This window comes from Corylus avellana, chromosome 1 (genome assembly GCF_965113065.1).
Source record: "Corylus avellana chromosome 1, dhCorAvel1.hap1.2, whole genome shotgun sequence".
Taxonomy (NCBI): domain Eukaryota; kingdom Viridiplantae; phylum Streptophyta; class Magnoliopsida; order Fagales; family Betulaceae; genus Corylus; species Corylus avellana.
In genome coordinates this window covers 1,504,848-1,527,939 of record NC_142490.1, presented here as the reverse complement: position 1 = coordinate 1,527,939, position 23,092 = coordinate 1,504,848, and the positions used below count along the sequence as shown (strand labels likewise).

The following is a 23,092-nucleotide window of genomic DNA, read 5'->3' as shown; positions in this document are numbered from 1 at the left end:
ACAGTGTTAGGGCTAGAAAAGTCCGTGAGATGAAAATAAATGCATAAAAAAAAAAGCCCTATGATGTGACTAGGCAGAAGCCTTGGTACCCTACTTAGCTACGACAACTCTACACAACTACATTTCCATGATTGAATATGTCCAAGATTAGGTCACCACACTTTGGGATTGAAATCCATTGGCCACACCATAATGAGACTTGAGAAAATAAAGCTTTGCTCAAAGAAAGTGGTTATTGGAGGTGGTTTGACCTAGAGGGCATGGTCGACTAGGCCCACATTGAGGATGGTCGACCCTCCCCCAAATTAGGTTGAAAATGACCTAATTGCCCTCAAAATTATGCTTTTAGAATGATCTTACCATCCTCTCCCCTCGAAGAGGTGATTGGTGATTAACCCCAAAAGAAGTTGGGGCGGTAATCAGACCGCCCTAAACCCTATGTACCACCCCGCTGGATTGAGGATCACTTTTTTTCTTTTTTTCTTTTTTTAATTGTTGTTGTCATGGCTTGTTTCCAACCGATCATTACAAATGAAAGACTAAGATTGAAGAAATTGCAAACCCTTGTAACTTTTAAGAATTTCAAAGGATCTCAATCTAACTAGGACCCATCGTGGCTGGTTGGGGCAGTACCTAACCGACCACGCAGCATAACCACAGCCCTATAATGTGACTAGGTAGGATGACGGCATGGGGCAACTTTTCTCTCTTCTTTTTTGCCTTTTGAACTTTCTTTTTGTATTTCGTTTCCCATTTAGAACAGCAAAAATATAATTAGCCGTGATATTTATTGTTAATTATACAGAAAAAATAAAAACATTACAAACTCACTTCACTTGTGGGGCGAGGACAAGGTCGGCGGTCGCCTTCGTGTTTGTACGGTTGTACCTCTGTAACACAGGATGTAGACTTGGTATATTGCCTCCTTCAGCTACCAACTAAGGTGACATTCTGGCATTATTCTCAAGCTTCCTCATGATGTCCTAAGCATATCAAGAAATCCCATTATGCAAATTGTACGAGTTATCACTTCAACAAGAGTGGTAGAGAGTAGTAGGTTCTGCAGAAACGGGTGCTGATAAAACTTTGAAAACAGTTGCAAAGATAACCATGTCTTCATTGGAGTGAACTATAATCTTTTTGCATTACAATGTAAGATGCTTGTCTGAGTGTCGAACCGCTATTCTGCACAACTAAGCTACACTTAGTGCCACGCATGTATTCCCATGCCTTGGTGAAAAGGGAGACACGAGGAGAAGTTCCAAGCAAAACTGGCAGGTAATGGATGGAAGTATGGTTGAATGTCAGCTAACTCTTCTGGAATGAATGAAAGATGGTGCAAGAGCCGCGCCTCCAGATTTTTTAATCATTGATCCTAAGAAAAATGAGTTCCTATTTCTTAAAAATTCTGGTAGGTATCACAAAAAAGTTTTACATGCTTAAACACAATGAAAATGCCCAACAAAATGGAATGGTTCTGTTCATGAATATGCACAACGTTTTTAGAGTTGCAATCCGATTTCTAAGGATCTTCCGATTTTAGTTATCATCTTTCTACTAAAAGCCAAAAGAGATGGTACAATCATACTACAATTATCAGAATGTAGACTGTAGAGTAACATATCAAGAACCAAACCGTATTTTTTCTCAAATTCTACAGTTTTTGGCAACATTAATACTTTTCATTTATATCGCAGACCGGGCAGAACTTCTTAGACCCTTGGGGGTCAGTAGCCCCCCAAAATTTTAAATTTGTCTCTAAATTTTATACTTTTTATGATATAAACCTCCTCCCCCCCCCCCCCCCCCCCCCCCCCCCCCAACATCAAGCTTAATTTGTGGTTTCACCCCTACCGCGGACAATAAATGTGTAACATATACCTTGGTTATTAAGGTATTTGAACCCTAGTCTTCCTCCACAACAACAATGATCATTCCAAACTTATTAATCTTAGCAGACTGTTAACCTTCGATCTACATTCTCAACTTCAACTGGGAAAATTGTCAATTTCTTTGTTCACTCTCTTTCTAGACAAAATTATTAAAATGGACTTTATCCATTAGATTTTTCTCCATTAATTGTAAAACTTACATTTCTAGATTCAGGCTACTTTTATTTTTGAACCAAATGGGGGCCCTTTCCAAAATCCCTATCCAACAGCCATGGTCATGCACTATATAAATGCACAGAGCTAGTTAGTCCAACTGAACATAGATGAGCAATTTAGAATACAGTTTAATCATTCAGCATATGGTGACTGGCTAAATCTTGCCAACTAAGTCCATTTGAGGGGTAAATTTGTTCACCAAGTGATATGGATCGCCCATTCCATTACTTTGGGAGGTGCAAATGTCCTTCTAATAAATCAAGATCCATGTTAAAATAAGTGGATGAAAAGATAAGTTGCGGAAAATATAATCATTCTCACCTGATTGTTTGATGCTTGTTCATGCATCCGGTGAGGCTGCATATTCAAATCAATCATTTTATCCATCTTGGAATGCCCATCAGCATCAGCATCAGCATCTGCATCTGAAATTGGAACAGGAGAGGCCCTGTGATTTTGCTGGTTCTCTCCCATTGTCAGCTTAGGAGGCATATTTTGTCCTCTTCTGGTCTCACCTGGATCCACAGGTACCGAAGCTGGCTCCTCAAGATGACCAGATTTATCCCCTGGGAACTATAGAAGAAGTAAAGAATGTAAGTTCTGTGGGGAATTTCACAAAACAGAAGAGCATGACTCCATTTTCTCTGCAGTGACAAACCTCAACTCTCTGCCTCAATACAAGATATCTTCCATGCGTTCTTTTACCTCCAACATGAACAATCATGTCACATTGCAAACACAGGGAACTCCCGTCGACCTCACAGTAAAAGAAAGCTACAGACAGGTTTCCAAAAGGATAAACATAAGCTTGAAGTTCTTTTACCAAACACAAGAGGCATATTTCTGAAAAACACATGGAAGAGTAAGAAAGTAAAAAGAGACATGTACCAGGAGCATTTTCACATATGTCACAGCGGGGAACATCACTGGGACTTGCAAGACCAACCCGTACATGCCGGCTAGCAAGCTTATTGCACATGTGAACCTGCCACTCCCATCAACAGCTAAACCATTGCCGTAAGACGTTAACCAGGGCAGTCAAGAATAAAACAGAACATTTGGATTCTAAATTTTCAATAAGCTTGAACAAAGATTTTTCCATGAGAATATGTAAAGAAGAATATAGAAAAATAACCCATGTCAAACCCCACTGCGTTCTTATCAAAGATATGTCATAATGTGTTGACTGACAATAAGAACAAATGACAAAGGGAAATACACGCTCTACACAATTTAGTCCAAGGTAACTAATGTCATACACCTTACAACCAAATCAAACTGCAAACTTGTATCCAAGTTCTTCAATTTATAGGATGACCGTGATCTACCAAGGCATGCTCACCACTCAAAATATCATTCCACGCATAAATTTCACAACTTTAAGAGAGAAATCATGCAAGACTATTGTGGCTTAACAACATAAACCCTTTCAGTTATGCACAAGAGACTAGACCAGAAAGTATAGATTATATGGGCAATATCCAAAAGTAACTAATAATTGGCTTAACAAGTAATCGCAAGAGAAACCCAGCAAGAATTAAAGGAAGAACCAAAAATACTAAACCCAATAAATTAACAAGAATTAAGAACAAGTAATTAGGAGAAGTAGAACCAACACAAAGTGCCACGAAAAAACAAGACCTTTTCGTCGCAGGAACGGCAAAGAGCGGCCTCGTCGGCAGCGCAAAACACGATAGCGGCCGCGCTCTCGCAAGCGTCACAAAGAGTTCGCATACTTAATCTCTTCCGCTCTCATCTGTCTTACACCAACCAATATATAATAACAAGAAGTCCATGTGTCCTACTTCAGAAGCAAGCGACCAAACCCAAGTAAAGCCTCATAAACAAAACGTACCCAGAATAAGACACAATTCCACCACCAAATTTAGATGTCTGTAATGATGAGGAAAGACTATGATTTTTGAGGGTTGGGGACCTGGGGAGATTCGAGAATGCCGTGTTTGTGTTTGTGTCTGTGCCTGTGTCTGTGTGGATTTAACAAAGCAAATGAGTCATGGGTTTTGTCAACTATGTTCCCACGAGCTCTCTTCGTGGCCACATGCTTCAAAGGCAGTGTGGCTGACATCGACTCTTCGTTTATTGTCGCCCACCAGTTTAGTTATCTGGCGGGGGCCCATTTCACTCAGTTTAGATATCTTTTGCCACTCGTTGAAGCGCAGCCGTACGCTAGGCATCTTAATGGTGTTTGCTTTCAATCTTGCACCCCAATAGAGGTCTCCATTGTGGCGTGGAGAAACAAATCTCACTTACCCAAGAAAGAGAAACAAAAATCCCCCTCAATCACTCTATTTGGCATCCACAACTTCTTTCAATTCCGTCCAACTCATGGATAGATATTTTTAGCAAATTGTTGTAGATTGCAAGCAACAGTAAAGATTAGAGTCTATCAAATCTTGGACAACCCAATCCTATGAAAATTCTCACATTCATTGCTTAATTACTAAAAATTCAGGCAGCAAATTGCTTAAAATCTAAATCTCTAACTCACATATATTTTATAAAATGTATATGATTCTCAAGTATAAAATTCTTCACATTTCGCTTGAAATGGAGAAAAGAGCTATTTCATAGTTAATATTTTATTTTATTTTATCTAATCACAAGAAAATATAAAGACTAAGTTTGAATTGAGTGCAAGTTTTTCAATATAGAGACAAGGCCTTTAAGTGCAAAGGCAAGGGTTATTTTCAACACTTTTATTTTACTTTTATCTCACTTGTTAAAGTAGTCCTGTCAATCATTTTTAGAGTTTTTTTTATTTTGTTGTTAAAACAATGGCTATTCCAAGAACTATTAGCATGTGCCGCATTGACAAAGTAAAATAAAAATATAATATATAATATATCTCGGTATCTTTTAACTTCAAAGCCGAGGATGGTTGAATGTTTTTGTTTTTATTTTTATTTTTTTTAAAAAAAAAAAGAAGAAGAAGAAGATAGATATGGAAGGGGCAAGGGGGATTGTGTGGTTGTGATATTATAGTTGGTGTTTTTCGTAGCACTAGTTGTGGTGTACATATTTTTCACTATAAAATAAATGAATTACGAAAGATTGGGACAAGTTCCATTGGGTTGGGTGGATAAAAAGTAGCCAACAATAAAAGAGAACTTTATGCTTGTTGATGTGTGAATCCTGCTAATTGGTGTGCCATCGGTTTGGTTTCTGTCAAACATAGCATCAGAATGCATCCCATGACATTGATATGAAGCAGCAACCACATAATTCAAACCTCCTTTCTCATCTCTGTTTTCTTGGGTTTTTCTTTGGTTCAAAGTGTTTTATTTTCTTTGCGTCGTCTACAGAGCTTAATGCTTCAATGGTATTTATGCTATTTTTTGACAAAGTTTCTTCTAAATGGGGTTAGAGGAGACTTTTTTTTTTTTTTTTTAATTCAATCTATTAAACAAATATATATTGAGTATGATTAATATGCATAGACAGATACCGATAATAAACAACATTTCCTCTACCCTCACCTATTATAACTTGGTTCGGTGCGTCGAAAAATTATTGAGCCGAATCCTTTTTTTTTAAATGATTAGGTTTTATCTTGCCGTACGATGCCTTAATTGAAATTTTTTGTTGGGTGCTTCACCCTTTTTTTTTATGTTCTCTTAAAAGAATTAAAAACAAAAAACTCAAACACAAACGCCACAATCCCCTAAAACAGCGATGGCTGGCACACCAATGGGGGACAATATCCCTACCATGATAAAATATTTCTTGCACGTAGGAAGATTCCATCAATGGGAAGCTTCCTTAAAGGAAATATTGTCACAATCCAAAGCCACACATTGGCTTCGAACTATATATATTACAAAATAGTACTATTTCAAATATTACAATCTTTATTCCAAAACCCAGATAAACAAATATAAAAACTCTTCTCAAACCAAGACGCATGACCATTTTTGCAGCATGACGATTTTCTTTAAACAAACAAAAGAAGGAGAAACTGAGTTCCCATTGTTTGGAAACTTTTTAGAAGGAGAAGTTCATCATGTCCATGCTCAAGCTCTCCATCATCACATTCTCCATGAATCCACAGCTGGTTGGTGCCTTCTTGAAGCTTTGCCCTCTGGGCTTGAATGCACAGGAGGAGATGGGAATCACAGGAATATTCTCGCAGTTGCAGAGCTCCACCATGTACCCATCTGGGTCATGGAAGAACACCTGCTCCACCTTCGCCCCTTCTTCCTCTACAATGGCTGTCACATACCTCATCCCCATATCTTGCAGCCTCTTTATAACGAGCCCAACATCCGTGCACTGTTCAAAACACATGCTTTTGTTACAAACATCATCCACATAAACAACTTATAATTTTTTTTTTGGTTCAAATTTAAATCCATATTTCTTACCTGGAAGGAGATGTGGTTGTCCTTGGGATTAATTGGTCGCAATTCATTGACGGGCTCATACTCATCGATTGATGGGTTCTCAATTAAGTGTATCCCAATGCCGTAATTGTACAACCTACATAAAATTAGACAAATGTGATTAATATATTCTTCCAACCCCAAATAAAAAACTTTAAACAATATTATTAGAATATTAATTAAATGATCCCTTGTTTCCTCTCCCACCCGAACAAAGGAGTCCTTTGCCTGCACAGAGAGCTCCATGGTGGGCTCTCGGTTCAGGCATATTTACAGCAAACAGATATTTCTTGCAAAACTTCTCTTTATAATTACTAAAGTTTAATGGGTTTTCAAGTATTTTTTCCAAAAGATGAATAAAGTAAGTGAGCACACACACAAGAACAATATGAAAGAGAGGGATTGGAAAGCTAACCAAGCTCCATTGAAATTGAAGGAAGAGGGGCGTTTGATGAGAACAAAGCCCAAGATGTCTTCATAGAAACGCACTGAATCCCACACTGATCTGCACAACAAAGAGACATGGTTCAAGGAGAGCAGAGGCAGTGCCTCGTAGCTGCTTACTTCCTCTATCTCCATTTTCATTCTGTTTTTATGGCTAGCTCTCTCACTTGCACTCAACTTGCCTTTTTATTTTACTACTTTGTTGAATGCATGAATCTCATTACTGGGATGCTCCTTTTATAAAGAGATGTCTTGTAAATATGTCCCTCCTTTAATTCAAACTATGCTCAACTGTTTTTCTCCACAGTACTGAGGAACTTTCCTGGCAGATTCTCTCATATCAAATCAGACAAATTGAAAGTTGCCATAGTAATGCAGTTTTTGTCCACCATTTTTATTTCCTATCATCCGCAATTATCCAATATGAACACAGTAGGATAGTTAAGTTAACAAGAAATGTTCCTTGTACTCCTGGTAAACAAGTGTCCATTTGTTAGGCTTGCAGCTAGCCTGCCAAGCAACCGGCTAAGACTCATCAGCTTACTCTCACCCGGGGCCTAATAGAATACCCATCTTCTCTTTTGTAGATAATAATTAGAAATGACAAATTTTGATAGGAATTTGAAGAGTGTGGTCAGTTTAATTGAAAGTGTTAGATTACGGTTGATCTATATATAGTTTTATACACATGTTTTACACAACCCGAATTCGACACTAGACATAAGAGCTAAAAAATTTTGACACAGCCCACAAATCCGACAAGAAATTTGCAGGTTAGGAATGAAGAGTCTAACCCGTTTAATTAAATGAAATCGAGTTAACGTTAACTTATATAATTTTATATCCATCCCTTGACACAAATTAAACTCGGCATGGGAACACAAATTGTCACTCCTATCAATAACCCACATTGAGCGGATGGAGTATAAAGGCAGTCATATCTAAAAGTATTACCTTGTTGTCATATTTTATTCTCGATAAAGGCCGAGTTTGCTATGAACGTAGGATCATGCCAATAACAAGGGCAGAGAGCTGCCATTACTAGCCCAAGGCAAACACGACAATAGGAAAAACAATAAGCCGGGTCCTCATACTCTGCTCATTTTGTTTTCGACATCACAGTATCCATGATGGCTTCCGAGAAGCAGAGCCCAGATTGACCCCTCAATGCTGTGGGTTCCATTTTGTGCTCAACATCACTTTCGTAAATGACAATGGTTTTGTTTTTCCTCTCCAAAAACCAATTAAGGATAAAAATGGAACATTTGTGTATACAAGAATACAAGACCAGCCTTGGATCTGTGTTGTAACGATTGGAAGAAGAAGCATAGCCTCATCTGTTTAAACCCCAAACCATCTTGGTGGAGGGGGCGGAATTAGGTAGAGGGTTTATTTGCACCCCTCCAAAATTTTAAATTAACTCCTAAATTTTATGTTTTTATTTTTTTGAAAAAAGTTTTGTCCCTATTGTACTTTAATGACTACTTTCTGAATTAGGATTCTCTCCGGTTCATTTGAACGGGAGAATATCCTATTAATTATAGTAGATGCGTATTTTTGTCTCTAAAAAAAATGATAAAACAAAAATACCTCTTAAATATAACTAACTAGATACTCTCTAATTTAAATGAACTGGAGATGATGTGTGTAGCAGGGTAGTTCCACCCCTGCTCGGTGGTATTGGTTTATGGGCATTAATCATGATCTATCCCTAAGCAACTTAGCTTAATATTCAGCTTATTCCGGATAAGTGGGCCGAGCAAGATAAACGGCTACTTTACGTACGTATGTAGCTTATTTGCTCCCGAAAATGGTGATCCTAAGGTGACTCAACCACGTTGAGTATGGCTTTAAGCCTCTGAAGCTTCTGAAGGCAGAAACTAGAAAGTACAAGGTTCTGAAAAATGAGAAGTTTCTTTGATGTTTCCTCCCACAACTTGGCACGATCACAGAGACAGTGATAATCCAACCGTTAAAATTACATTAGCTTTATATCAATCACATCAAATGGCTGATGTGTTTGCTGCATAAATCCAGCTATGAAGATCAGCTGTCCAAGCAGAGAAGCTACAAAGAAGCCACGTAATTTATTGCTCAAAATCATATTATTTTGTTTGATTCAACCATATGATCCCTGTCTTTTAGCTCCCTCGATCTGGCAGGTGATCAAAATCAAATGTCTTTCACGTTCTCATAATATACCTGGTAGAGACTGCTAGTCTCTTCGATCTACTGAAGAAAAAAAAAAATCTGCTACTTTTGCTGTTCAAATGAAACATTCTTTTGCTGTACATGTTTATAATTTATAACCCTTATATGTCTTAGTTCTTGTACCTCATTATCTTGGATTTTCTTAGCCTTACAACTTACAAAAGTTTCTAGCTAAAAGCCCTTTGGAATGAACTTCAACACAAATGATCAGTAGGATAGATGGCCACAAGGACTCGAATCGCAAGAAACTAAGGCTAACAATTTTTGACATGACCATAATCCAACACGAAGTAGCAGGTTAGGGTTAAGAGATTTTATCTATTTAATTTTATACTTATGTCTCGACACGATAAGAACTCAATACACGAACATGAATTGTGATCACTGCTACTAAAACCTTCTAAACACTCCATAAATCCCATTACTTATAGTGCATAGAAGATTGGTATTGGGTGACATTTGTTCATTGTTGCATTCTATTAAGAGTCTACAATATTGTATCAAGGACATGAATCCATAAGATCAAGAATATTTTTTGTCAAAAATATTTGGCATTTACCTTTGGAATATTACTATTTTCCTACTTCTAGTATATTTATGCTTCACAGTCTAATGCTAATTATATTTCCTTCAAAAATATGTGGACCTTAACCAATCATGAATACAAAATTTGTGGGGAGTAGAGTCACTAGACTGTATTAATAAATTAATGTGTAGTTTAAAATTTAAATTATAGAGCCGTTGGACAATATTTAAATTCAAGTTCTAAAATCAATATATATATATATATATATTCCGTGAAATAAAAAAGCTAGCAAGAAATGAATCATGAAACCAAGGTCTGCCCGTATAGCTGCCCAGTGCATGTGGAAAATGAAGCCCACTATTATATGAGTTGGCCCAATGCCTCTTAGCCCATTTTGCTGCCGAAACCAAATGCATGACCTGTGGACCAAGATGGACAACGAGCCCAACTGCTTCGCACTCCAAGTTAGGCTAGCTTGGGCTTTGTTCATCATTTTCAATGGAGCCAGGTCAAGTTGGGCCACATGAGGAATAAGATTAGCCTAAAAACCAAAAAGGAGGACCGGAGGTGTCTTCTAGTATATTTATGCTTCACCTAAATCCTAATAGGCTAATATCATTAGTTTTTATCTTTTTGGAAAATTATATTAAACAATTTAATTTCGTGTTTTATTTCAATTTGACTTTTAAGACTTCTGTTTTTAATTTTTTTTGATTTTAAGACTCGAGTTTCGGATAAGTTTCGATGGAAAAAATATGCATTTTTACTTTTTTGTCAAATTAATAACAAAGATAAGATACAATTATACTCCTAAGAATGAAAAAAACAATTAAAAACAAAAAAAATGTTGACTGCCATGTATAATATTAAAAAGGGTAAATTCCACTTAATCCCTTCAAACTATTACCCTAATAACAATCTACCTCCCAAACTATCAATTACGATAATTCACCCCTCAAACTACCAAAACAATGACAATGTACCCTCCAATGCCAGCAGAATGATGAAATTACTCTTATAGAATTTCTAATAAGATAAAAATACCCTTAAAAATTTTAAAAAATAAAAATAAATTTTAGTATTTTTGTTTTTATTTTAGTAAGGGTAATTTCGTCATTTTGTTAACATTGGGAGGACATTGTCATTGTTTTTATAGTTTGGGGAAAAAATTGTTGCAATTGATAGTTTGGGGAGTAGATTCTCATTGGAGTGGTAGTTTGAGGGGGTTAAGTGAACTTTACCCTGCTAAAATTAATAACAAATATATATAAGATGAAGGCACAATTCATAAGAAATTATTTTTGGGGGCTAAAAATATAGGGGGAGCTAAAATGTAACTGGGATGCAGCCATTGATACGGGAGGGAAAAGAATGGGTGTGGGCTTGGTGGTTCGCAACCATGAAGGTGAGGTGATTGCGGCAAAATGTTTTACCAAGCCGTTTGTCACAGATCCCATGACAGCTGAAGTGGTTGGGGCTTGGTCAGCAGCCCAGTTTGTTCGGCAACTTGGAATGGACCAGATTATCCTTAAAGGGGATTCCCTTGGGGTGGTTCAGAGTCTGCAAGGGGAGGGGAACAATTGGGCTATGGCAAGACAGATGCTTGATGATGTGAAGCTCACCCTTGGTAGCTGTCGGGCTTGGCAAGTTCGCCATGTTCGAAGGGAAGCAAACTCGGTAGCAGATAGATTAGCTAAGCATGCGTTGAGCCTGAATGGTGAGCACCAATGGCGGCTGTTTATTCCGATATGTATACATGATATTGTATTGGCTGAGAAGCTTTTGACAGTTGAATGAAATTTCGAGTTCCACTTCAAAAAAAAAAAAAAAAAAAAAATGTCAAAGTGACCTTATGCAACTTGCTAATTAAAGCCTTCTTAATTAACCTAATTAACTCAAACTCATGCTTGGTCGATCTGTAGTTTCAGCGAACAAATTAACAACTCAGTTCACAATGATTTAATATATAATTGGGCTATAAGCTAGATAATTAATAAGGGGGTGCGGCTTCAAAAGTACAATTAATTCTACTTATGATAAATAAGGTTCAGGCTGGGAAGGTATATATAAAAATTTATATATATTGCTTAATTGACTCCTGAATTCAACCTATGATAAATAAGCTACTAATGCTTTATTATTAATTAGGTCATATATAGATTTCTAGCTCAAACAATTCATTAGCACAAAGATTGGTGGTGAAGATATGTATAAATTATTTAAAGGAAAATGTTTATTTGATTAAAATATTTAAAGTTGAAAAGTCATAACATTACTGTCCAATATATATATATATTGATAGAATCCTATTGCGTGCAAACTCCGTCACCTACGGCCAAAAAAAAAGGATAAAAAACAATGAAATGACCAGTCATGTGAATGGCATTTTCATTTGCATATATATATATATATATATATATATATATATATATATAGTGTTTGTATGTTCGGTATGATCGATCGATATCTGAGCTATTTGATTCAATCAATTTCTTCATGATTTGGCTTGTGTTCATATGAATGGCATATTTCGTTTGGTTTTCTCCTCTAGAAGTCGAGCAGCCTTGGAATTATGTGGAAAATTCAGAAATGCTTGGAAGTATGTGGAAAATTCAGAAATGCTTGGAATTATGTGGAAAATTCAGAAAACTTCCTTATATATATATATCGAATATACTAAGTATGTTCCAATATTTGTTCTCATATAGCCAATGTGTAGGTTGAAAATGTGCACTAGACAGTCCAGACTCCAGACACATAGATACTTGGTTCATTCTAAAATATCTAGTCAGAAAATTTCCTTCTGCTATTTCAGATTCCAAGTGCCAAAGGCCCAAAACCATGCATCTGACGCTGGGCAGAACTAGAATTGTTCTGACAGCGTATAAAAGCAGCAGAAACTAAGATTTGAAGATAGAAAATGAAATTCAGGAAGAGAGAAAATAACAAGTAGGGAAGAGAAAATTCCTAAATGCCCCAAATAAGCAAACAGAGAAATAACTCTGAAAGACTTAAATTTAATTGATAGTATAAACTGGATTGATAAACAACAAAGACTAGATGCCTTTATATAGGCTAGGCACCTCCTAAACCAACAAGGAAAAGAAAAAGCAAACTTAATTGGAAAAGGAAAACAAATCCCAATAGGAAAAGGAAAAGCAAATCCTAATAGGAAAGGAAAAACCCAATCCTTATTGAAAAAGAAAAACTAAAACACACATGCATAATTAAAATAACAATTTTCTAAAATTCCTCCTGCATCAGTCTCTCCAGGTTGGAAAGAACTCGCCCTCGAGTTCAAATCATCTTTTCCTCTATCTTTTGGATGTCCAATTAATCCCTTTCATCCTGTACTTCTCAACATCAATGCAACTTGATACCGGAAGAGAAACAATTTACAACTCATCACAACATGACTGCAAATGGTAGTTTGAAAATTCTTCATATCATATTGAGATAATTCAATCTTTACACGGTATTCATTTATCTTCTCCCATTCGTGCGGCATATAAATCTCTAAAAAATGATCAACTATTTCTTCCTCATTGAAAATAAAATTTTCCTCCACCTCAATAAGATCTTCATCGTCGACATATGTATCATAAGTTGGTGGAGAATTCCAATCCACGAAACATTGAGAAGGATCTTCAACATCTTCCTCATATTGAAACTCTTCATCAACAAACTTAATTCTAAAGTCTAAGTCTCCATGTCGTTCATCCCGAACACGTTGTTCCCGAAATAGAACAGGCTTGTGATACGGGTTCTCGAAATTGGATTTTGAATTGCGACCGTCAATATCGCAATACATCTCCAAGTTTTGCGCCGCTAGACGCTGGGTTAACTCCGCAACCTGCCTTTGCAAATCTTCAATCATCACGTCTTGTATACTGTGCTCATGGTAAGGGACTTCCTCCTTCGGAACCTGTCCACGTCGACCACGACCACTAGTCATGAAAAACTAATGAAAAAATTCATCCCAAGAAGACGCTAAGCTCTGATACCAACTGACGCCGGGCAGAACTAGAATTGTTCTGACAGCGTATAAAGCAGCAGAAACTAAGATTTGAAGATAGAAAAGGAAATTCAGGAAGAGAGAAAATAACAAGTAGGGAAGAGAAAATTCATAAATGCCCCAAATAAGCAAACAGAGAAATAACTCTGAAAGACTTAAATTTAATTGATAGTATAAACTGGATTGATAAACAACAAAGACTAGATGCCTTTATATAGGCTAGGCACCTCCTAAACCAACAAGGAAAAGAAAAAGCAAACTTAATTGGAAAAGGAAAACAAATCCCAATAGGAAAAGGAAAAACAAATCCTAATAGGAAAGGAAAAACCCAATCCTTATTGAAAAAGAAAAACTAAAACACACATGCATAATTAAAATAACAATTTTCTAAAATTCCTCCTGCATCAGTCCCCATGCAATATTTCACAATCCCAATTGAAAACTTGATGCACTAATTACATGCATATGCTGTGTTTATTATGGAAGATATTAAGATGTTAATTACGATGTATTTAATTAGTTATTCATTTTCTTTTCTAGTACTATATATGCATTTAGTTATTTTCAATTACTTTTGGATGAATAATAATTACTTGAATTTTAATTTGTAATGCCTTAATTAACTATTAAACTGTACCGACAAAAAAAAAAAAAAAGCTATTGGATGGATGGAAGTTAATTCAAGATGGAATTGGATTTTTTCCGATCCATAATGTACTGGAGAATATTCAATTCATGACTAAAATTTCTTTTTAGAAATCCTACAGCCACAAATAAGACACATATCTCACTATAAAAATAATAATAAAAAATGATATTTCAGATTAAAAAAATAATAAATTAATTAATATTGGCCATAGGGGTGGCCGGACCACCCCCACCTCCTAAACCCAAGCTATATATATATCGTTTGGCCCTTGGGGGTGGCCGGACCACCCCCATGGGCCATGGGGTGGCTCAAGTCAGCCGGTTTGGGGTGGCTTGGGCCTTGGGGGTGGTCCGGCCACCTCTAAGGGCAAAACAAATATATATATTTAATTTTTTAGATCTCGCCCTTGGGGGTGGCCAGACCATCCCCAAGGGCTATGAAGTGGCTTCGGCCACCCCATACAGGCGGTCTGAGGCGGCCGAAGCCACGCCTAGCCCCAACTAAGGTGGTCCAGCCACGCCCAATGGGTGACCAGCTACCCTTTAATTTTTTATAATTATGTTATATATATATATATATATATATATATATATATTATAAAACATAATTATATATATATTTTATTAATGGGACAGTTCAAAATGGGCTGGAGAGAATCCTGTTCCATTCAAGATCTAGAAATTAAGCAATTATTAGATAGGGAGGAAAAAATAAAATAAAAAACCCGTAACTTGTGCTTCTAGATAATAGACTAATAGTCATTCGCTTGAACCGATCGAGGTGTCGTGAGAAGACTGCAGGTTGTGGTTGGAAAAAGCTTGGAATTAATTCCTAAGCTTCTCCTATAAAAAGGGTACAAATTATCCTTGAGGGCACAAGTAGTAGAAAGCAACCTTAATTTCTTCGTTATTCTACAAACAAAAACAAGATGGCAATCAAAATCCATGCCTTCCTTTGCTTGGGCCTTGTCTTAACCTTTATTTCAGTGACTTCTGCCATTTCAGGAACTGCCACTTTCTATACTGTTTACGTTCGTGAGTATCTTTTCTTTTCTTCATTCTCTTATATATATATATATATATATATATATATATATATATATATATATTGAAGTTAATTTTAATTGGCTAGATTGATACAAATTCGATCTTTGGATTAATTTTGATTATATATATTAACGGTAAATGTTTATATATAGCGTCTGCATGCTACGGGTATGAAGACCAAGGCGTTATGATCGCAGCGGTAAGCGATGCCCTTTGGGAAAACGGGGCAGCATGCGGGAGAATGTACAGCGTTACGTGCACAGGCCCTACAAACCAAGGAGTACCGCAGCCTTGCAGGGGAACAGTCACGGTGAAGGTTGTTGATCGTTGCCCCGGATGCGACGCAACCAATATTGACCTCTCTCAAGAGGCCTTCTCCGCCATCGCTGATCCTAATGCTGGAAAAATCAACATCGACTACAACCAGTAAGCCTAGCTAGCTACCTACCTTATGATATTCATTGGTTTTTTTTTTTTTTTTTGGGTTGAATAACATTCCTTAGTTTCAGTACTAGTATTCCTGCTAGTGTATATATGTTCGCTAGTATTTATCAATGCTGACAACTTGTAATTTTGTTTTCTCTGCTGTGATTTACAGGGTTTGATTCTCCATGAAGAGAATAAGCCGTTTCTCCATGAAGGGAATAATAGTGTTGATCATGACAATAATGCAGCTGCAATAAGAAGCTGATCGATCATGGAAATTAGACATTTTTCCATGGATCAGAACGATCTGCCAAAAAAATTATATTTGTATCATTGTATGTGTTCACATAAATAATACTAACCCTTCAACTCTCTCTCTCTCTCTCTCTCTCTCTCATTGGAATAATTCTGATTTTCGGAGTGTACGTTGATTCGAATATCTAAAAGAAGAAGAGTGGAAAACCATGAAGAGAGCATGATTTATGTCAAGGACAATTGGCTACACGCTATTTAAAAAAAGAAAAAAGAAAAATAAAAGAGCGTCCAGGGATCGAAAATCTGTAAATAATGGTGAAAATAACTTGGCATATGAGGAAGAAAGAAATTGTGTCACGCCATGCATCAATTAGAGAAACTTGCACCTGAGCGTGCGCGCAAATGAACTAATTAATGAGCCTTAATTCGTTTGGGTTAGCGAGATTTCAAAATGAAATTAATGATGATTTTTTAAATTGTATTTGAGAAATTAATAAAATTGCCGTTCAATCTTAAAAAAACTATTATTTTTTCACACTACCATTTTTTTTTTCAAATGCACTTTCAACCAACCACGACACACTTTTTGCAATTTTGTTTGAAAACGTGAATGCTGCTATATACGTACAGAGTGCTGTTTTCGTCAATTATAAGCACTTTGTATTTTGGTAAATTTTTGCTAGAATTATTACCATAGTCAAGTATTAAAATCACTTATTAGCTTTCATGTGAAGCGTTGCTGGATATATTTCTTATAAAACTTAAATGCAAAAGAATAATTAAATTTTCATTCAAATTAGGTCGTTGGAAAAAAAATCTTCTAATTTTATTTGTTAATCTCATATTAATTTGTTCTTAAAACACATGGTTCTCATATACATTTAAAGAGCATGCGATTCTCACATATGCTCTATTCAAAATTTATTAAAAAAAAAAACAAAAATATGCATGTGAGAAATGAGAATCTCACACGTATCACTTTAATAAACAGAAAGTAAATTTTATTTTATTTTTTTTGAAAGAAATCTTTGTCCAATGCACAAAGAAACCCACGTCTTCACGTATGTCTAAAAGTTCATAGTCTCGTACTTATTTAATTTCCTTGACTGGAAATTCAAAGTTTGAATCTACAAACTCGATCACGCATCTTAAATTATTTCATTGTGATAATGAAGAAAAGGAGGTCTTTTTTCGCTATGTGCCTATGTGGAACGTTTTGTGCATGTGCCATGTTTCGATTGATTGATTCGTCACCGAGAATCAATCTTAATTTTTTTTTTGAAAGAGAATCAATCTTAATTTGTTAAAAACATGCCAAAATTTGTCGGCCAAAGTTTAGATAAAAATCTTTTTCTTGTGTTGACCGGCATGAAATTGTTCAATTTGTTCCTGACGAGCCGCAGTTCAAGCGAAAGTTTGGCACGTCTGCGACGTGTACTTTGACATCCCACATAACTTTTAAGGATAATTAAGGCAAAATCACGTACCCATTGTCTTGTATTCTTATAACATTTATCCGAGCAGAGATTTACAGCTGCCATAAGACAGCTAAACGTAAGACATTTACAATTTTTTTTTTTTTTTTTTTTAAAAAAATAAAAATTAAAGAAGATAAACATTAAAGGGGAATTCAAATTTGAGATATTAGTATCAAATTTGAGACATTAGCACCAAATTTAGGATGATTGAATCCCTTTTGGATGATACCATCTAACTTTTCATCCTTAGGTTTTAGTTTTGAATTCAAAAACAAGTTTTGAGGCATTAGAAACTAAATATTAATTCATAAAAATTTAACTAATAAAAAAATATGAAACGGGGGAAGAGAGAGAGATTTCTACGAATTTTTTTTTTTTTTAATAAAGCCACGTCAGACTTTGTTAGACATTTGTCTGACTCTTGGCAGCCAAATAGCAGGACTCCATTTATCCTTAGAATATGTAATTTATCTTTAGAATATGTAATTCGTCTTGTAATTTTATTTTATTTTATTTTTTAAAAATTAAAAATTAAGGGGTGGCCGGTCTGGGGTGGCCAGGCCCAATTGGGGTGACCGGCCACCCCTCAATTTTTAATTTTTTAAAAACTTTGGATGGAGGCATTTTGGAAAAAAAAAAAAAAAAAAAAGAAGTTAAAATTGTCAAATTGCAACAATTTGGAAGTTTAGGGGGTAGAGTGTTACTTTTTAAATATTGAGGTTAAAAATGCAAATTGGTGGATAGTTCAGGGGTAAAATATATTTTTTCCTAATTTTTATCTGCATTTTTAATTCTCACATACATTTTTAACCTCTATTGGCCATAGAAATTAGAACAATTCTAGTTTTAGTTAAATCTGAACTCATTAGAATGGGAATATGCACATCGTAATGAATAATGTTATGGACCATCTTTTTATCCCCCTAAAGTTGATGTGACTTTTAAAATTACAATTAAATTTTAGATGAATCATACTTGAATTTTGATCCAATGGTAATTTTAAAAATCACATCAGCTTTAGAAGATAAAAAGATGATTCTTAGTATTACTCTATCATAATAGTCCAAACAAGGGACATGTGTCCCAATCCCAATAGCAATCTTTCTTACCCAATTTTATAGACTTGCCTTGTGAGATGGGAAAGCTAAATAGAGTGGCCTGAGATTTGGACACATTTCTCATAACATGACACAAAAGACCGGCATTTCAATGTCAACAGGTTTAATTTCAATTAAAACTGAATACAAAATATCACCATGAATATCAACAAAAAAGAATAGCAAGAAATAAAATAGAAAATAAAAGAGACGTGATATGCGGCGGAGTATTGTTTTTCAACATTATCTGGTTTAGTTTGAACTTTGAAATTTTTAGTATTAATATATTTCTCACCAAAATTCGCACATATATAAACTTCCGAGGTGGGTCAATCAAAGGACTAGTTGTGAATGTAGAGGCCCAAGGCTATAAAGCCTACACGGGCCAAGATGGAAAATCTGTTAGATTAGAATTGTTCAACGTAGGCCCAACGAGAAGTATCACGACCCAAAATTTATCAACGTAGCTCATCCTTAACTTTACTATAATTGGTCTTAATTATTTTTGTTTTATCATAATTATGGTCTTAATTAAAAAAACACTAACTAACTTCTTTACTATAATTGGCGCCTTATTCCGTTGAAGGATTAGGCGACCACCTAAGTGGCCTAACCGACACCTGCCCGTCTTCCTTAGGCCCAAAAAAAAGATTAAAAAAATAATAATAATGAAATGACAAGTCATTCGTTTCATTGGGTTTCTTCCTTTGAATACCACTTTTCGTTTGCTTCTCTGCAGTAAAAGTAAAGCAGCCTAGTGATTACGTGGAAAACTCAGAAATTGTTCTTAATTATATGTTGCGTCGACTGTATTAATTAGTAGATTAAATGTTAAGTTTGTTTTCATATAGTGAACGTTTTCTTACATCCAGCAGACCGAAAATATTGTAATTGTAGTTGTAGTTCGGCATCTGAGTTGATTTAACTAATCATTTTCTTCATTGATTTGGCTTGTGCTCTTGTGAATGGCATATTTCGTCTGCTTTTGCCCTCTAAAAGTCAATCAGCCTCGTAATTATGTGGAATATACTAGGCATATTTTTCATATTTTGTTCCCAGCCACTATATATATATATAGTGAATATATAAGTCGAAAGACTAATATTATTTAGTAAATTATAATATTAATATCATAAAATTTAATAATATGATAGTAAAAATTAACCATTTGTTCAATATTAAAAAAAAAAAAAAAAATCGATTCAATTAACTATTACAAGAAAATAAAAAGGCTGTGGGATGGAAGTCGATTCAAGATCTAGCTAGAAAATAATTACACATTCGGCATTGTCCAATGCTACAGTAAACAATGCCGACTGGATCAAATTTCTGCTTCTTCTGATCATGAACCGAGTGGTTGGAAAAAGTTTGGAGTCAATTCTTAAGCTTAATTCTCCTATAAAAAAAAAAAAAGGCTATAAATTATCATCTTTCATGCAAGCACAATATCCTTGAGAGCAGAAGTAGGTAGCAACCTTAATTTCTTCGTTATTCTACAGATAAAACGAGATGGCAATCAAAATCCATGCTTTGCTTTGCTTGGGCCTTGTCTTAAGACTCATGTCTGTGGCTTCTGCCATTTCAGGAACTGCCACTTACAATACAATTTATTATCGTGAGTATCTGAAAATGAAGTTTTATATAAATTAAATAAATGCGTTGGATTTTGATATGAAGCTAACGGGTAAATAACTGTTTGTATGTGGTGTATATATATTACAGCGTCTTCATGCTACGGGAATGAAGATGAAGGCGTTATGATCGCAGCGGCTAGCGACGACCTGTGGGACGATGGGGCAGCGTGCGGCAGAATGTACACGGTTACGTGCACAGGCCCTACAAACCAAGGAGTGCCACAACCTTGCAGGGATCAAGTCACAGTGAAGATTGTTGACCGTTGCCAATCCCCCCAATGCCAAGCAACCCTTGACCTCTCTCAAGAGGCCTTCTCTGTCATTGCTGACCCTAATGCTGGAAAAATCACCATCGACTACAACCAGTAATTAGCCTTGCACATATTCATTGTTTTTTTTTTTTTTCCTGTTTTTTTAAACATTCCCTCATTTCAATACTATTCCAACATGCACTGGCTTTACATAGTACCAATATTATATATTGCACCACACTGAAGTTACGGTTATGTGAAAGTGTGTCCCTCACTAAACACACTTTTCATGACAACCGTTTTTAATCGGTTTGAAATGTTATTTGCTAAGCTTTGCTTACTCTTTGTTTTTCTCCTTTGTTTCAGGAGCTAATTAAGGCGATCGAGACAGGAAGCCGGGAATCTGGGATGTTTAGGCTTTCATAAGGAGGAGTTAGTTGCATTCACATATTTATTTATTTTTCTATGTTATGGCTTTAATAAGCGTCTTATGGCACATTTGTTAAATCATTGTGACTATTTAATTTTAGTCATGTAATGAAAATTTTAACGTACTTTGACTTTATGCTTCCATAAAATATTTTCTTATGGCATGCATAGTAGTGGATTATAAGTGTTTTGGGTTCCTAATTGGTAAACTTTGCACCTGTGAGGCATGTGGTGCATGTTACATAAACTCTCTCTCTCTCTCTCATTGGAATAATTCTCATTTTCTTGTCAACAAAATGTTGATTCGAATATCTAAAAGAAATAGAGTAGAAAACCATGAAGAGAGCATGATTTATGCCAGGGACAACTGGCTAGAAACCAGTTAAAAAAAAAAAAAAAAAAAAAATCCAAAGAAAATCTGCAGTAATTGTAAATATTGGCACAGATAATCTGACTTGGAAAATTACGGGGCCAAATGCATTCTTAGCAACAAGAGTTGAATGCTATATAAAAATTAAGGGCCGTTTTCGTCAATTTATTTTGGAGATTAACAACTATAAGCATATTGTATTTCGGCAAATTTTTGCTAGAATTATTACCATAGTATCATGATTAAAATCACTTACTCGAGATATTCTTATAAAAGTCAAATGCACCAAGGATATAAAATTAAGTTCACTTTTCATCCAAGTTAGGTTAATTGGAAAAAAAATCTTACAATCCTATCTATTAAACTGACATATGTGCACGTGATTCTCACATATATTTAAAATGTATATATATATATATATATATATATATATATATATGTGTGTGTGTGTGTGTGTGAGAGAGAGAGAGAGAAATGAGAATCACATACACTAAAAATATAGATATTCTTAGAACACGTATTCTTAGAATATGTAGTTCTTAAATGCAATTTTAACACTTATTGACTGTAAAATTGATATGCTGCACCTAGCCTTGGAACACATGTATCGTAATTGTCCAAACAAGGGACATGTGGTTCAGTCCCAATAGGTGCAGTTCCAACTAGAACTAGATCAGTTGAAATTAGGACACGTGTCTTATAATAGGACAAGAGACAGATGTTTTAATCTCAAATGGACTAATTTCAACTAAAATTAAACCCAAACCGAATCTAAAATATCACCATGCATGAAAATAAAAAGAGAAGTAAGAAATAAAATAGAAAATAAAAGAGACGTGATATACGGAGCATTCGTTTTTCAACATTATGGGCAGATTATATTAAAAAATTAAGAATAAAACAAAAACTTAGGATATGCTGATAGCATAATGGAACTAGTAGTATAATAGAGTCGTTTTATTGCATTTTAGAAAATATTACATACATGGAAATAACTATTTTTAACAAATCAACTGCTTCCTCATTAATTATAACTATTAGGAAAAACTTCACTTACCACCTTTAATCTTTCATCGTTTTTGCAATTAAACTCTTAAACTTTAAAAAGTCTCAATTTAATGTATCAATTTTTATTTTTTTTCAATTTAGTGTATCAATCCTGTCAAAATGACATGCTACGAGACATTTAGTTTCAATAGATGACATATTTTGTATTGAGCTACACATATATAAAGCTTTTTATGTAAAATTAAATTTGAGTAATACAAAATTTACTTTATTCTAAATGAACGAACTTAATTAGCCAACATATGTTGATTTTTTATTGTTTTTTGAATTGAGACTCGAATATTCCATTCCTCAAAGAGACCTTTTGGCCAATACAATATTCTCCCGAATGCAGAGGTGAACAGAATCCTCTCATACATGACTATCTTTGAGATTCAAAGCCAATTTAAAATTTAGACAAAACTACGAGTTTAGTTAGTGTTTTAGGGGTGCCAATAATGTCATGACTTTACATTTTTCTCCTTCTTTTCCCCAAAAATCTTAATATATTGGGATTTAATCCTTTGCGGTTATTATTTTTATCTTAATTAGAGCCTTAATTAAAAACCATTAACTAACTTCATTACCATAATTGACACCTTAAATTTTTTTTTTTTTCCTAAATAAAAGAAAAATTATTGCTATTTGGAGGCTTAGATGACCACCTAATTAGCCTAAACAATGAGCCGGCATCTGCCTATGTCTT

General features: G+C 35.2%; 4 protein-coding genes across 7 annotated transcripts; 2 read left to right on the top strand and 2 right to left on the bottom strand.

The window, feature by feature from the left end:
- Positions 1 to 683: 683 nt before the first annotated feature.
- LOC132171439 (B-box zinc finger protein 18) lies at positions 684 to 4,136 on the bottom strand. Of its 3 annotated transcripts, none has more exons than XM_059582748.2 (5): positions 3,750 to 4,123; positions 2,997 to 3,093; positions 2,767 to 2,882; positions 2,430 to 2,681; positions 684 to 1,375 (listed from the first exon to the last, which is right to left on the bottom strand). In XM_059582748.2, the coding sequence occupies exons 1-5, from the start codon at positions 3,840 to 3,842 to the stop codon at positions 1,367 to 1,369; spliced, it is 567 nt and encodes a 188-aa protein (XP_059438731.2). In that variant the 5' UTR covers positions 3,843 to 4,123; the 3' UTR covers positions 684 to 1,366. The 3 variants fall into 3 exon arrangements, with proteins under 3 accessions (XP_059438731.2, XP_059438730.2, XP_059438732.2); XM_059582747.2 differs by lacking the exon at positions 684 to 1,375 and adding an exon at positions 1,808 to 2,358 and having other exon boundaries at positions 3,750 to 4,136; XM_059582749.2 differs by lacking the exon at positions 684 to 1,375 and adding an exon at positions 1,808 to 2,358 and having other exon boundaries at positions 2,997 to 3,112; positions 3,750 to 3,840.
- A 1,670-nt stretch (positions 4,137 to 5,806) lies between these two features.
- On the bottom strand, positions 5,807 to 7,170 carry LOC132171464 (glyoxylase I 4). The gene is made up of 3 exons (XM_059582784.2): positions 6,924 to 7,170; positions 6,491 to 6,605; positions 5,807 to 6,398 (listed from the first exon to the last, which is right to left on the bottom strand). The coding sequence occupies exons 1-3, from the start codon at positions 7,091 to 7,093 to the stop codon at positions 6,111 to 6,113; spliced, it is 573 nt and encodes a 190-aa protein (XP_059438767.1). The 5' UTR covers positions 7,094 to 7,170; the 3' UTR covers positions 5,807 to 6,110.
- An 8,046-nt stretch (positions 7,171 to 15,216) lies between these two features.
- On the top strand, positions 15,217 to 16,197 carry LOC132172527 (EG45-like domain containing protein). Of its 2 annotated transcripts, XM_059584042.2 has the most exons (3): positions 15,218 to 15,387; positions 15,552 to 15,825; positions 15,998 to 16,197. In XM_059584042.2, exons 1-3 carry the CDS (start codon positions 15,282 to 15,284, stop codon positions 16,002 to 16,004), a joined length of 387 nt encoding a protein of 128 aa, XP_059440025.2. In that variant the 5' UTR covers positions 15,218 to 15,281; the 3' UTR covers positions 16,005 to 16,197. The 2 variants fall into 2 exon arrangements, with proteins under 2 accessions (XP_088367523.1, XP_059440025.2); XM_088511397.1 differs by lacking the exon at positions 15,998 to 16,197 and having other exon boundaries at positions 15,217 to 15,387; positions 15,552 to 15,829.
- Positions 16,198 to 20,164: 3,967 nt separating this feature from the next.
- On the top strand, positions 20,165 to 20,658 carry LOC132173102 (EG45-like domain containing protein). Its single transcript, XM_059584681.2, has 2 exons — positions 20,165 to 20,270; positions 20,378 to 20,658. The coding sequence occupies exons 1-2, from the start codon at positions 20,165 to 20,167 to the stop codon at positions 20,656 to 20,658; spliced, it is 387 nt and encodes a 128-aa protein (XP_059440664.2).
- The last annotated feature ends 2,434 nt before the right edge of the window (positions 20,659 to 23,092 follow it).

Coding starts and splice junctions, on each gene's coding strand:
- LOC132171464 (XM_059582784.2), bottom strand. CDS start 7,093: ATGAAAATGGAGATAGAGGAAGTAAGCAGCTACGAGGCACTGCCTCTG. Junction 6,606..6,923: donor TTCAATTTCAATGGAGCTTG/GTTAGCTTTCCA, acceptor AATTTTATGTAG/GTTGTACAATTACGGCATTG. Junction 6,399..6,490: donor ACAACCACATCTCCTTCCAG/GTAAGAAATATG, acceptor TGTTTTGAACAG/TGCACGGATGTTGGGCTCGT.
- LOC132173102 (XM_059584681.2), top strand. CDS start 20,165: ATGGCAATCAAAATCCATGCTTTGCTTTGCTTGGGCCTTGTCTTAAGA. Junction 20,271..20,377: donor TTACAATACAATTTATTATC/GTGAGTATCTGA, acceptor TATATATTACAG/CGTCTTCATGCTACGGGAAT.
- LOC132171439 (XM_059582747.2), bottom strand. CDS start 3,842: ATGCGAACTCTTTGTGACGCTTGCGAGAGCGCGGCCGCTATCGTGTTT. Junction 3,094..3,749: donor GCCGTTCCTGCGACGAAAAG/GTCTTGTTTTTT, acceptor TGGGAGTGGCAG/GTTCACATGTGCAATAAGCT. Junction 2,883..2,996: donor CATATGTGAAAATGCTCCTG/GTACATGTCTCT, acceptor ACCTGTCTGTAG/CTTTCTTTTACTGTGAGGTC.
- LOC132172527 (XM_059584042.2), top strand. CDS start 15,282: ATGGCAATCAAAATCCATGCCTTCCTTTGCTTGGGCCTTGTCTTAACC. Junction 15,388..15,551: donor TTTCTATACTGTTTACGTTC/GTGAGTATCTTT, acceptor GTTTATATATAG/CGTCTGCATGCTACGGGTAT.